Below are 14,467 nucleotides of genomic sequence, written 5' to 3' on the forward strand. Positions count from 1 at the left end.
TGGGGTGGAAGGGAAGCCTGTTGGTATATGAGAACTGGGATAGAAATGTGAATATGATGTGAAATTAAAGGCTATGTTGATTGTTTAAAATCAAGGGAGAGGGGATGTATTATGTTGAGGCTGTATGTAAACAAGAAGCAAATACTGCCAGAGGATAAGAAGCACATAGATGGGTGAAACGGTAGATGTCAAAGGATGTAAATGAGGAAATTCTATGATAGTTTGGGAAATGTTTTATGTAAAGTTATGTATACAGTTTTGTTTTTAATGTAGGGGAGGATTTTGATTTAAATTTTTTTTTTTATGTAGCGTGTATAAGGGAGTATAAAAGTGGTGCTCAGAAGTGTGTTTTTGGAGTACCTGTGCTGAAATTTTCAGCAGTCAGGGTTGGGGCTTGGGTTAGACCCACAGCAGCCTCGTATTTCCCCCTGCAGTTTCTCCCCGCCACCCCCCCAGCTCCTCCGCCCCCAAAGTTCATGTCCACATTGTGCTTGTGGAGGGAACAAAGCCTGGATGGGGGCTAAGAGTAAGGTAGGGCAGGGAGGCTGCAAGCAGAAGGTGTGGGGGGAAGAGGGCAAGGGGGCCACTTGATCCTCCAGCCTCCCAGCCACTCTTTTCCCTGCTGAAGTAGCAATGACACACCAACAATTAGATTTTATAGCTGGAAATTTATAACAAATGTATATATTATGGAATCTAATTATTGGGGGTTGTTTTATATTCAGGGCCATCTTGTATTTCAGTAAATGTGGTATATGTTACTTAACAAACCCCTTTAATTGTTTAAAGATATTTAGAACAAAAGAACCCCAAAAAACCTGGAGTCATTAAACACAGAAAAACTGACAGCAATTTTTGGGGGGGAAAAAGTCCAAATATATTTATATTAAGAAATGTAAGTTATAATCCTTCGTTTGTTCTATGATTATTGAGAGTGAAGGCATTGTTATCATTTTCTGGATCTGAACAGGACAGATGTGCTTTGATTGTTCAGTTCAGGGTATTCACAATTGGTTCCAAGTTGAAATTTGGCACATCTGTGTCCCAGTACTGAAATATCTTTGTTGTTCAGTACTTTATTAATGAGGGTGATGTTTGCAATAGTTCCACAATGTTAATGATGAACATTAAGCATACCAATGAATAACACATCTTCAAATTTGTATTTGTAGTCTTTGACCACATACTAGAAGATATTACAGTGTACATGTACAGAAAAGGAATGAAGGGGGAAGAAAAGGTGGTTTGTGGACTCCTTGACTTTTAAGACCTCGGCTTGGGAACTTTCATATTCTTAGAACCTACTACATGAAAAGGCAGCAAAAGAACACAGTTAAAATCTGGAACAGACCATATTAACTTTTTCAAAATTTCTGTTCCCAAAATTTTAAATAATGGATTTCTTGTTCACATATATGTAGATAGGAGAGATCAAGTATCCAGTTTAGGTTGCTGGTGCTCCCACATACTGTGTTTTTGAATGTATCTGCTTTTGATATAAGTAGAAGAAGAAACAGTTGGAGGAAAAAGCAAAGAGAACAGTTGCCTCTAATCTTTCCATTTATTTCCAGATCAAAACAAAACAAAAACTCCTTACAGTTTCAGGTTTACAAAAATAAGCACATTCTTTTATAAGTACTGGCTGCATCAGAAAATACAAAAAACTATAAATTGGTTTAATTGAAACATGAGGGAGAAGTATGTATGTGTTGATGAGAAAAAAAACTTTCTGTATATGAGATCTTTTCTAGGTTAGTTCTTTTTTTAAATGTTACATTTTATATGTTTTACTTTGGCTGGAAGGAGAAAGGGCTCTGAATTTATGCTTGTTTATATTCTTTATATTTGCAGTACCATCCAGGCACTAAATTCAATTTCTGTAGTGAACCTGGCAAATGTAGTGCTGCTTGATATTGCAAAGTGTATACAGACTATGAAGTTTCACTATATGTGCTGATTTTACTTTATTCATGCGGGGCTTGCTTGTTTGCTTTCTTGCTTATTTTTTCAGCCTGTTTTTCTAATGTTGCACTTTGCTTTTTACATTGAATTCTCACTTTTTCCCCATTCTTTGTGACCAAGTCCGTGTGTATGAATAAGATCTCAGTGTCTTTGGGTTCTCAAAATAATTGAAGTATGTGAGCTGTTTAAGTCCTGAATATAGTAAATGGCTTCTTGACTTTTTAAAATTTAAGGAGAAAAAAAAAAGGAAAACATCAGGTCAAAGAATTCTTGCAAAGTGTTTCTGGTCCCCTTTATTTTCCTGAAATCCGGAAGAGAGCTACATCAACCTCTTCGAAGTGGAAGTTTTGATAGATTTCCAGGTACAAATGCAAACATATTAACAAGAGGGAGAGTTTCTCCTTAAGGAAATAATAGATATAGAATGGGATATAGAATGGGATCAGCTGTCTGGTAGAATTATGAAGCTACATCCACAGCTGCCTATTTTGTGGGAACAGACTCTCTAAGAGCCTTCCCAAGAAAATAAATAGTCTATAGCAGCAGCTTTTGCATCCTATACTTCTTTACCTGTGCTAACTGTTGATGCAACATCTTTTGCATGGGCTGGCAAACTGATAAAATGAGGCAGTAGGCAGATCAGTTGTCGGTATGTTCAAGATGTCACAAAACCCTACTATGGTCTGGGATTTTGCAGGATGTCTCTTATTTTGCGCTATTATGACGTATGTGGTCTCAATTAAAAGCCCTTGTTATTCTGTAACCATTTATGTTATCATTGTGTAGTTTATTTTATGCTGTCTATATGTATATTTATGTTTTTGGACATGGTTTAGCCAAGGAGTTGGGAGAGGCGTACAAATGGAGTGGTCAGAACTGCTAAGTACCTCTTGGCCTTGTGTCACCAGGGCAAAAAGAATTGTCCATTCCCAGCCAGAAGACATTATTGGATATCCAAGGCATTGCATATCTGTATTGGGAAAATCAACATCTCTGTAGTGAAGGAATCTGAGAGAAATGGACCATTAGCCGGAGGAATGCCAAGTGTCCCAGGGAGAGATTCTTGGAGGATTCTTAAATTCAGGAGGAATTGGGAAAATGCTGATGGAGGGGGGAGAGTGGCTGGGAGCTATTATGTGGCCTCTTTGTAAGGTGGTCAAGGGTCTTTGGATTTTTCCCAGGCTGGAGAAGGGTCCCAGTCCTTGGCAGCCAGGGCTGGCAGAATCAGCAAGAAGGCTAATTTCTAGCGGTACTTGCAGGACTCTCAGGGGGCTGGGTGGTAGCCAGAGGAGAGGGTAAGAAACTTGACTTGTTTTTTTGGTCTGTCTTACAAATTTACAGTATTTTTTTCTGCATAATTTTTTTCTCATACATAATACATCTTTTGTCTATGGTGAAGAATGATCTTGGGCAAATGATATGCCAGGCTACCCATTCTGTGGGGACCTAATATTTCTTTAACAACCTAAAGGGAATCAACCCAGAACTGACAGAGATTCTTCTGGTGCTGCTGTGAGGTCTGGCAGTGGAGCTGAGGTTTGTAAGGGCAAGGGATTATCTCAAGGCTGGGCGGGGGGGGTTGTTTTTTTTTTGTTTTGTTTTTTTTCAGATAAGCATTGAGAAAGAGAGGAGAAATGTGGAGCTTTAGGTATACCCAGCAGATGGGTTTGGGACAAGGCATGTAACTGTCTGGAGAGCTCTGATTAAAGCCAAGCCTGAAATGGGGTAAAATGTCTCTTTTAATAGGCAGTCAAAGAAAGCTTGGAAAGACATCTTGTGTTGTCCAGTCTGGCCTTATGGGTTGCTGTGTGCTTTTCTTCTGATGCCATAGATTGTGGGGAAAATTAAATGTAGTTAGTAGTTCCACTCTGGTCTTGCAGGTTCTGGCTTCTTCCCTCTCCCATAACTAGGGAAACTCTTTAAACAAAAACACATTCAGAAGTAAAGTGCACTGTGTCACTTACTGTATTGCTGGCAAATGAGACCATTAAAGAAACAAGGGTATTAGGCCATCATTGAAGTCCTGGTAGCAAGAGAAAAACACTTTCTGTATATGAGATCATTAACTGCTGATGCTGAGAAAAGAAAATGTTACGAACAAGTTGCTCCTGTAGGTCTAAGAATTATTCACCCTATAAAGTAACATGAAGTGTAACTGCTGAACTTGAGTTGGTTGTTGGTTTGCAGACTCCAGAAGGCTGCTTTGTGATGTATGATCAGAAGGCTCATTGCATTAACATCTGAAAAAGTTTTAATGTGACATGATATATGGCATGGTATTAAATTCTATAGCTCTGAAAATATGATACAGATATTTATTTCTTTATGACATCATTGTGCTTGAATTTCCATGGGGAAAAAAGTAGAGTAATTAATATTTGTTTACAGTTGTTTACCTCAACTTTAATATGATTTTGGTTTAAAAGAAATCCTGACTAAGCCCCTGTTTTACAGCTGATTAGAAATAGAAACAATTATGAAATAAAACCAATCTCCAGTTTCAAGGCAAAGTATTGTTTTTCCTGCCAGTTATTCATTCTTTTATTGCACCTGATTATTGTCTCCCTAGAATTTTACTTCTGTCACAAATGATTTCCTGCCTCATGGGCACATCTACACATTCATTAATGCTCAGTAGTTACTGCGCGTTTAGTTTAGTACTTGCTCAATTAAGTACTAACTAAATGCGCAGTAGCCACATTTACTGCACAGTAGCATCAGTGCATGTTTTTTTGTGATGCTTACTGTGCAGTAGCCTAATACTAATGTGCAGTAATGTATTAGCATGGTTTTTGCCTGGCACGATGCTGCGCAGTGTTATTAGGCTACTGTGCAGTAAGCGTCTCTTGTAGACATGCCCCGTGACTACCTGTAGAGCATAGAAGAGTGAAGTATTAATTATATTTTTGATTGTGTGGTTAGGGACATGTATGAATGGGTAAGCCCATCACTTCAGATGTTTTATTGCCTTTGAAGCATTATCTTAATTTCAGATATCAAATAGTGACCACCTGTTATCTATTGCAATAACATTATACAAGCAGATTGACTGAAAGCAATCTGGTCTCCTGTGAGTGGACTGCTATAAAGCAATTGACATACTGTTTCTAGGAAGGTAAATTGTGAAAGCCAATTGAGAGATTACAATAAAAACTTGGGCGGGTGTTTAATGATAGGAACCAACTATTAAAACATTTCCAGAACGTCTGATAAAAATGTTGAAACCTCCACAGAATGTCTGATAGAAATGTGTTTTTGGATGTTTTTATAATACCCACCCTTTCAGTATATCTCGCCCTCTCCTCCCCAATATTTTACATTATTTAGTAGAAAAACATTGTTTCCTGAGTTGAAGCGCTATATGTTTAAAGAAAAGGAGGTGGTCTGCAAAGTGAAATGAAAACAAGAAAACTTTGTCAAGGTCTGAGTTGAATCAAAGATAAAAACCGTTTAATATTTTGAATGCAGTCTTTCTGGGAAACTTTAAATGGTGACTCAGATGAGCCAGAATTTTAATAAGTTAAGGGGTAGTGTATGTATTTACAAATCTCAGTGGTTAGCATCATTAGAACATTTCAATATTATACAATATTTTATCCTATATGCTGAATAACAAGGCATCTCTTATATGAGTTCTTCAGTTATTGATTTGTAGCTTGTCTGTTCCCTGAGAAAGTCAGATGAAGATCAGCGTGACAGTATTTATAGGCTGCATCTCATCTGTGGGATGTCATCTATCTTCGTTAAGTTCAGTAAAAGTGATAGATGGCATTTGGCAATGTAATGATGTGATCACTCTACCATTGCCTTTGTAAATCATAAGCTGTTGCTTTCTGTTGTGTAGATATTTAATCAGTTATACACCCCATTACTGATTTAATTCAGAATGTCAGCAGCAGGTGAATAATGTGAGCATTTGTATATTAATATCATATTGTATTAATGTTCCTTTCGTTTAAGTGTGCTATTCATGTGAAAATCATAAACTGTTGCTTCATGGGTAGAATAAATTTAATCAGTGCTGTAGGCATCTAATGCCATCAATGTTTTAATTCAATGTGTCAGTAAAACAAATGTGTTTCTTTTCATTTCCAGTTTCTGTATGCTTTACTAATTCAGAATATTATACGATAGTATGAATGCATGAAACCCATAGTAAACAACAAAATCACTCATTTTCATCTTATTAAAAGACTTTGGGTTTGAGTACCTCTTTTTTATTGTTGAATGAAACTACCAGATAAATTTTTACATATTTCAGAGTGAGTGAATAACTGATAACAAATGTCATTCAAAAGCAAATGTGTCATGCTTTAGAATAATCCTAAAAGTTATGGTAAATTAATATTTTAAAGTAGTGGTTTCATTACAGTATGATAATGGCTGATCATTGGAACACAAGTGTTTTGTGATCTATCTTAATGGCCTATAATTTCCCATATGAAGTTCAAGTTATTGGTTTTAGTATATACAACACCAAAAGGCTTCAGACTAGATAAGCAGGACCCTATCTCTATTACCATGTGAGATTTGCTATATCAGTGTTTAAAACAATGTAGTCAGGTCTAACACTAAAATAAATGCTTTACAGGAAATTTATGGCTGATGTCCATATCCTAATTGTGAAATAATAGTACCATTTTAAAAATGCCTATCAACAAAATCCAATTAACATGGATTATTTTAAAGTAATAATATTTGTTATCCAGTTAATGCTAAGTACTAATCAAATACAAAGTTAATACCTTGCATTTTATACAACCACTGTTTGTCAGCACTTAATTTACTTCTCATGTATTCACACAATCTCATGTGACTAACTTAAAACTTATTTATGGGGCTTGTACTTAATAGATTGAACTTTTGAACAGTGTGAATGCCTTAAGTTTGTCATGAGAGGTATTTCATGGATAAGAAGTTGTTGAAAAAAAGGTTTATAATGACAAATAAGAGAAGTTATTCAGCATCAATATTATCATTTTTTTTGTACTGCTCATACTGCATGTGCTTGGTATTAGTCAAAAGCAAAGGCAATTTATATATTCTAATTATGTTTATTTCTTCTCCTTAAGTCAAACATATTGGATTCCTCCAGGTGCAGGTGCTTGATTATTACTGACAGAGACATAAGATCATTATTTAGCTCCCTCCCTGTGTGGTGCTTTTGCAAACATAATTCTTACCTGAAAACGTGTCAATGGAACATTTTGGTAGATCAGCTCTTTGGCTGGTAAAAGATTAAAGGTATTCTTAGAAAAGCTTCTACGCTTAAGATTGTTATCCTCAGTTGCTAATTCCTGCAGGTTTGTCAGCTGAAAAACATATTCCCAAACTGATTGCAGATTATGTTCAAAGAAGAGTCTATGGTTTCCTGGGGGCTGTACATGTTGCAGAGGGACCCCTCCTCTTCCTCCATCTTTGTCTGTTTGTAGTCCTCTAACAGTATTTTAGTCTAATCTTTCTCATAGTTTAGATTCATTATTTTCTGTCCTCTATGTAAAATATGAAATCATTATCATTTCTTTCCTTTTTCCCATTAGATCTTCTCTCAACTAAGGTTTTGTCACCTTAGGGTTTTTTTTCCCTTCGTTAAAATAAGTAGGCAGCTATCTACATTAACTTTTTTCAGATTATGAATCCCATAGTAGACACTGCAGCATAGATTTCCAGGAATCTTTCTTTTAATTGGCTAATGTATATTGTATAAATATTTATACTAAATTAAATTATAAATGCTGATCAAACATTCATGAATGTGTTTATTAAATTATGTCTTTTATGTCAAAATCCATAGGCCTCGGTCTGAAACACAGTTAAAGCCATCTTTTAGTCATTCCACAAAGCAAAGGCTACCTTAGCATTTTTGTTTGGTATACTGTCCGGTCTAATAGTGGTTATGCACAACTTAATGGTCATTTGTATTTGCTGTGGCATAAAGTTAATCTGTGTCCTCTATACTGGTAACTTCTGGAGGGTTTCCCTTAGTATTCCCAATTGACCTGATAAGAAACTTTAGGAGATGGGAGGATTTGATCCTTAAAAACTTAATTTCAGAATGGTGTATACCTTAAAATAACATTTTGTTCTAATCAAGAGTTCATTGATTTGTTTGGATTGATGGGCACATGTCTGAACAGTGTCAGATAGTATATCCTATTCTGAAATGTGAAAACCGCAGTATCGTCCATCCCCAAATCCCTCTTTCACCACTGAGGGAGACTGAGATGCATTGGGATAAAGAGAAGTTAAGAATGCGGATAGATGTTGAAATGAGTTAAAATAGGGTTGGGATTGACTGTGTCAGATGATCCCCACTGCTAGTTTGTCTGCAATATCCAGTTGTAAATGAAAGACAAACCACAGTAGTTTACCGAGTATTTTACTTGGGGTAAACGCCGATTTAGCTTTCACTTAATGCAAGACAGAACAGACACGTGCAATAATTGTCATAAATCAACTAATATATTGTAAGCATACCTTCCTCTCTAGCCTTTTAACTGGATAGCATGTGTTTGTCTTTGTAGACCCTAAATAATTTGCCTGAGACCACTTAGGACATCTGAGATGAAACTAAATTTAGAATATTTCTATGCTGAAGACAGCAATCTACTGTTGAAATACCAGAACCATCTTTAGTTACTTCAGGTACCAGAAGCAGATTAACCATGGCAGCACCAAGCTCTACATAGGCTAATTTACCCTGCTTCATGATATGTTTTGCCTAGGTCACTAATATGAAAAGCCCAAATGTCATTTACTTCGCCCCATAGGCTTCTAACAAGGAGAGTAAATTAGCTGTTGCTGAGTTCCATGGCTAGGCTTGTGCCAGAACCTGAGCAAACCTTCTTAAAAGTAACCATTGGAATCTACATGTCCTCAGCTGAAATACAGTGTCTTAACTGCAATCCCCTCCTTTTTCTCCAGATCAGCACTTATCTCTTTATTAGCTTTAAATACAATAGTTCTTGGGAATTTCAAGTCACATATATCATCTTTCAAGAAAACACTTTCTTCTCAGTGCAGGCACCGATGGTTAGTGCAGTGGCTGCAACAAAATCCATTCCATCTTGACGTTTTCATTGCACAAATAATTTGTTTTAAATTCTCCAGTCTCTTATGCTTAAACAAATGACATTACAAAGGGTCAGAGGTGACGGGACTTAAACAATACATCATAACGATTAGATTTCTCGAGTTGTCCATCTAACTAAAAATTATGATTTGCAGCAAATCTCAATTAAGCCCTGCATCTCTTTCATACTTTTTTAATGAAAAGTATAAAATCTCTTTTCAGAAACCTCTGGTCATAAATCACTCTTGGCAGGTGGTGATCAGAAAGTACCACTATATTTTCTATTCATTCCTTCAGTTCTAATTCAGTAGATCTGAAAGGACTAGAAGGTACTAATACAAATTGATTTTAACTCATTGGAGAGATAATGAGTAGCCAGCATCCTAGATTATCTTATGTGGTTTACCTTCAAGGAAAGACAGCATTTTGAAAGGTTTGTTCCTGTATCTAAAATCTTTCAATTTAAACAGAAGAGCATAATTTTCAGAAGATCATACAATATTGATCTAAGCAGTGCAGGGGCGGGGGTGGGGGGCACGTAAAGTCCATTATCATCCATCTCTATAATTATTTGGATTTTTTTTTTAACCAAAGGGGAAAGTGGGATAAACAGTCTTTTACAGTTTCACTTGCCAAATATATTTGTGGCGTTAGAGCAGAAAATACAACACCTCAGAAAACACAGGAATCAAAGGCATGAAAGTCCATTCTTCAAGGACAGAATTATGCAAGTCTTGTATAGTCCTCAGTACTTCTTTTGAACTTGAAGTTTGAACTTCCAGATGCAGATGCCTCTTTTAGAAGGAAGATGCTGTACTGAGTAGTCAATCTCCTAGGGGTTCCTTGAGGGCTGAGCTTAGGGATGTTCTCTTATATTTAACCTATAACTCTTTCCCTTCTTTCCTATCATATGTTGTTTGTTTTTTTTTACCAAGGAGTCTTTGTGGAGAAGTTATTAATAATGAAAGATTTCATACCTGCTAATATTCTCTTTTTTCAGTAATGGCTTCACTAACTTTTGAAACCTTTGTCATATAATGGTCTCAATGTATTTTACATATGTTTCCTACATCTTTGAAAAAAAAATTTTAGTGGGTTGCCAAATAGCAAGACCAGTATGGCAAAACAATCGTGACCCTTAAAAGCCTTTTGATTTCCATAACCTTGACTTCCTTTAGAGCATACAAGACATCTGGAAAATGCAGAAATTGGGGCGGGGGGAAAGGAAAAATTGTAAGATAAGATAATAGTCTAGTTTATCCTCTTTTAGGAACTTGAGACCATACATTAGCCTAAATGGTTAACTGGGCATTTGCTTTAAGACCAACTACACATGCAAAGTACTTATCACATGATAGAAAGCTCCAACCACCTATAACATTAGACCACAAAAATGTATAGTAACTTTATAGCTGGTTTCTATCAAGCTTTAGTATGCATGTGTACCAGGGTCTTCCATGTGGGTGCTGATATGGCTTTCAAATGCAAGAGTGAAACCATATCTAGTGTTAAACCCCTGGGCCCTAGGGATCCAGGCAGCTATGATCCCCAGGGCTCCAGGGTGTGGGAAACCTCTGGCTCAGGGGATCATGATTGCTGTATTCCCTAGGGCTTGTGTATGCATGAAACCCCTTACCCCTGGGGATCATGGCTGCCTTGATCTCCAGGGCCTGGGGGTGGTTTCACAAATGCACAAGCTTGGGAAATCATGGCTGCTATTATCTTCACCCCGAGGGGTGTGTGGGGTACCCCTGTGGCTGGGAGCCCCTTAACTCAGGGGGCTTTGAGCCATAGGAGGTTGCTTCCTGCCAGTTCAGGGGGAGTCCAGGTTTGGACTCAATCTGGATTTTTCCTATGTCTTTTTGTATATATTCGCTAAAATATATACAAATACTTTTCATATATTTCCTCAACAGTGATTCAGTTTCTTTGCCAACATGATATGAAAGTTTAGCCAGAATAAGATCTCCAAATGTTATTAGAATCGGTCAATTCATAGAAGAATTAACCTTTTGTTTTACATTTGTGTTTTCTTTTCTTGGTTTGTGATTATGAAATAGTGGTAGAATATATAAAGTAAATATCTATTTTCTAAATGCTACTTGTTAGATGAAAATATACTCCTCAGAAATTCAATGTAAGCAGTAACACTCACAATAATAAATACTATATATATATTATAAAATACATCATTGAAGACAAAATCTAGAAATGTATTCAGGTATACCTAACTGATGACTTAAAATTGCTTGTTGTGTTAAATGCTAAATAAGTAAAGAGATCAGAGCATTGGCTATGTTGCCTTAGTCATAGGAAAACAGGAAAGTAGAAAATAATTACTCCTGTTTCTCATGGTGTCACTTTTATATATTGGAATCAGTAGTCGGCAATTTATCTTTTCTTGACAGCATTAAAGGTGTGCTTTAGCTGGCTATTAATTTCATTTGCTTTTGTTTCTGTCTCTCATTTTTCATGTAGGATGAAAGAGCATGGTACAGTGGCTTATTAAACAAGATGTATTTAATGCTGAAGGGTTTTTTTAAACATGTTTAAATACCAAAAAAGAGTGAACCTGATCAGCACTAAGAAAGAACTCATTGATCCACATAATGCAAATGAAAATCTGAATTTAGAACATATGTACTCAAATATTGTTACCTAATAAGTGTAATTGACAAAAACAGTGACCCAACATTCTACATTCTGTAAAAGTCTGTAATTGCAACTATATTATTTCCTGGTTGGATAAAACTTTGCTGTTTTAAATATATTACCTGGCAGTAGTGTATTGACTTGTTGAGGGAGTTAACAATTGACAGGTGTTCTGTATCATGTGCAATTAACAGTAGTTAGTAATTGTTGCTTAACATTTTATTTAATTTTATTTATTTAGTGGGAAACGTAAGTGGATAACACCACTGAAAATAAGGTCATAAAGAGAAAATGGGAAATCAGAGGCAGAATTTTATTGCCCAACTGAGCTGTTCTGTTACCACCTCCCGGTGCATAAGCATCCTGCTTATCAGAGTAGAGACATAACTGTATATCTCTGGACAGTGATCCTATTCTTGTAACAGGGACACTTATGTGCCAGGATGGGTAGTTTGAGAGAATAGCTCTTACCCTTTACCACTTAGCTTGCAAAAAAATTTTTTCAACTAGTCAGTTGGACTAATAAAAGATATCACATCTGCCCAAAGAACTTTTCCACCCTTTAGTCAAGCATTTCAGAGTTGATGATGAGATGCATTTTGATTGCCCACTACATGCAACAGAATTGTGTCCTTAGTATGCTAAAATGTCTGAATAAGTTGGGTTTTCTTCCCTGCAAGTATCTATTTTGGGTTGGAGGTGGGAAGGGGAGGGAAAAGGAGAAATACACTTTGCTATGAGTAATCAATTTGCTTTCTATGTAATTTTCTTTGTCAGATGTAGGCTCTGTAGAAGGACTTGCCTATCATAGAGCTTGGGACACTCTGTATTGGACCAGCTCTACCACATCATCTATCACAAGACATACAGTTGACCAGAAACAACGAGGAGCTTTCAACAGAGAGGCAGTAATAACAATGTCTGAAGACGATCATCCACATGTATTAGCTCTGGATGAATGCCAGAAGTATGTATTTGCATCTACAGTTACTATTGACTAAAATTTTTCCAAAGTGCCTTGCACTGTCCAGTAGGACTGCATGAAGCTTTGGGTGCTGATTCAATTTGGAGGAGATTTGGCCTGATTTGGTGGCCAAATATCCAAATCAAATCAAATAAGGAGACCAATAAAAAGGTCAAAATTGATTTGAACCCTTCAAGTTGATTTGGAGAAAGATCCAAAGATTCAGTAATTAGGGAAGTCCCTGCTTGCCACCACAGGGAGCTGAACCCAGGCTCCATGCCGGTAAGTAGGAGGTGGGGTGGTTGCTGAAAGAAGGGGGAGGGGACCATGGGGGGACCCCTGCCAGGCCAACATTCCCTGCCTGCTCCCCCAGCCCCCCTAAGCACTCCCGACAACCCCCCCCTCCACTCTTCCAGGCCTGTCAATGGCTACCCCACCAAGCCCCAGCATGCTGACTTTTATTTATTTTTTTTAAAGCTCCACACTCACTGGCTCCTGCCGGGCAGGGGGGCAATCTCTGCTGCCCCCCACGCTGCATAGGGGGTTCTGCCACAAGCTCCCAGAGGTTGCAACAGCTGCTGCAGCAGCCAATGAGTGCAGGACTTTTTTTTTTTAAAGAACCGGGAGCTGGGGCCAGGTGTGGCAGCCATGGGGGGTTCTGGGAGAGTAGGTGGGTGTTGGGGGGTACTCAGGGGGGCTAGGGGAGCAGGAAGGGGATGGGCCTGGTGGGGGCCCCTCCATGGTTCCCTCCTCTAGCCCCCCCACCAATTACTGGCACAGAGCCCAGGTCCAGCTCCCTGCAGCGACAAATGGGGACTGCCCAAATCTCTGAAGCTCTCTGAATCTTTCCCAAATTGATTTGGACGGCATTGAATTGATTTGGACCTTTTTATTCATTGCCTGATTTGATTTAGATTTGGAGATTTGGCTGCCGAATTGGGCCACATCTCCTCCAAAGCTAATCAGCACCCAAAGCTTTACACAGCCTTTTTGTCTAGGACTAGGTCATTATGTAGGTGTGGAGAGCTTTGCATTATCTCTTGTTGGATCAGCTGTCATGGGAGACAACTTGAATCAGCCTGGATTCTTTTCGAAAATGAACTTGCCTATGAAGGCATCCAATTCAGATGGATGCCTTTTGGTTTTATTTTTGTTTCATTTATAGATTCTTTTACACTGCTTTCATTCCCCGAGCTTCTTATATCATGTTCCAAATTAGTGTGTTCCCATCAGTTGACTATACGAATGCAGGCAGGGGATGGAGGTCCATAGAAGAACACCCCACACAGCACAGGGCAGTGGGGGGCAGCGGGAATTGCCCCCTGCCTGGCAGGAGCCAATGAATGTGGGGCCTTTTCTTTTTTAAAGCGCTGGGACACTGGGGCCAGGTGGGGCAGCCATTAAAGGGGCTGGGAGAGCGAGCAGGGGGTTGGGGCCTGTTTGATTCAGAGATTTGACCAATTTGGTGGTGGTCGAATCTCCAAATCAGATTCAGCTGAATCAACTGAGGCCAGTGATTCAAATCACCAAATTGAATCATTGTCCTCCAAATCAGCCGAATCTAAATCTGCAGTGAATACTAGCTGCTTCGCACAGGCCTACTGTCCAGGTGCCATTTACTTCAGAGGAAACTTGCTGCTCAGCACTTAAAAATCATAGAATCATAGAATCAATGAGTCAGAAGGGACCTAGACAGATCATCTAGTCTGACCTCCTGCCATGGGCAGGAAGGAGAACTGGGGGTGGGAGGGGCCATAAGACCCCAGCCAGGTGCCTGTCCAGTCTCCTCTTGAAGATTTCCAGGGAAGGTGAGAGCA

The 14,467-nt window shown here is 38.2% G+C and overlaps 1 protein-coding gene across 1 annotated transcript in view; it reads left to right on the forward strand.

The window, feature by feature from the left end:
- The window catches only part of LRP1B (LDL receptor related protein 1B), a 1,602,836-nt gene that overhangs the window by 1,180,778 nt on the left and 407,591 nt on the right, over nt 1-14,467 (forward strand). The window contains exon 42 of the mRNA XM_090045827.1: nt 12,464-12,653. Coding sequence (XP_089901953.1) covers nt 12,464-12,653 — 190 coding nt within the window. The remainder of the gene's footprint in view (nt 1-12,463; nt 12,654-14,467) is intronic.

Source organism: Crocodylus siamensis, chromosome 4 (assembly GCF_052110815.1).
Source record: "Crocodylus siamensis isolate JL-2025a chromosome 4, ASM5211081v1, whole genome shotgun sequence".
NCBI lineage: Eukaryota > Metazoa > Chordata > Crocodylia > Crocodylidae > Crocodylus > Crocodylus siamensis.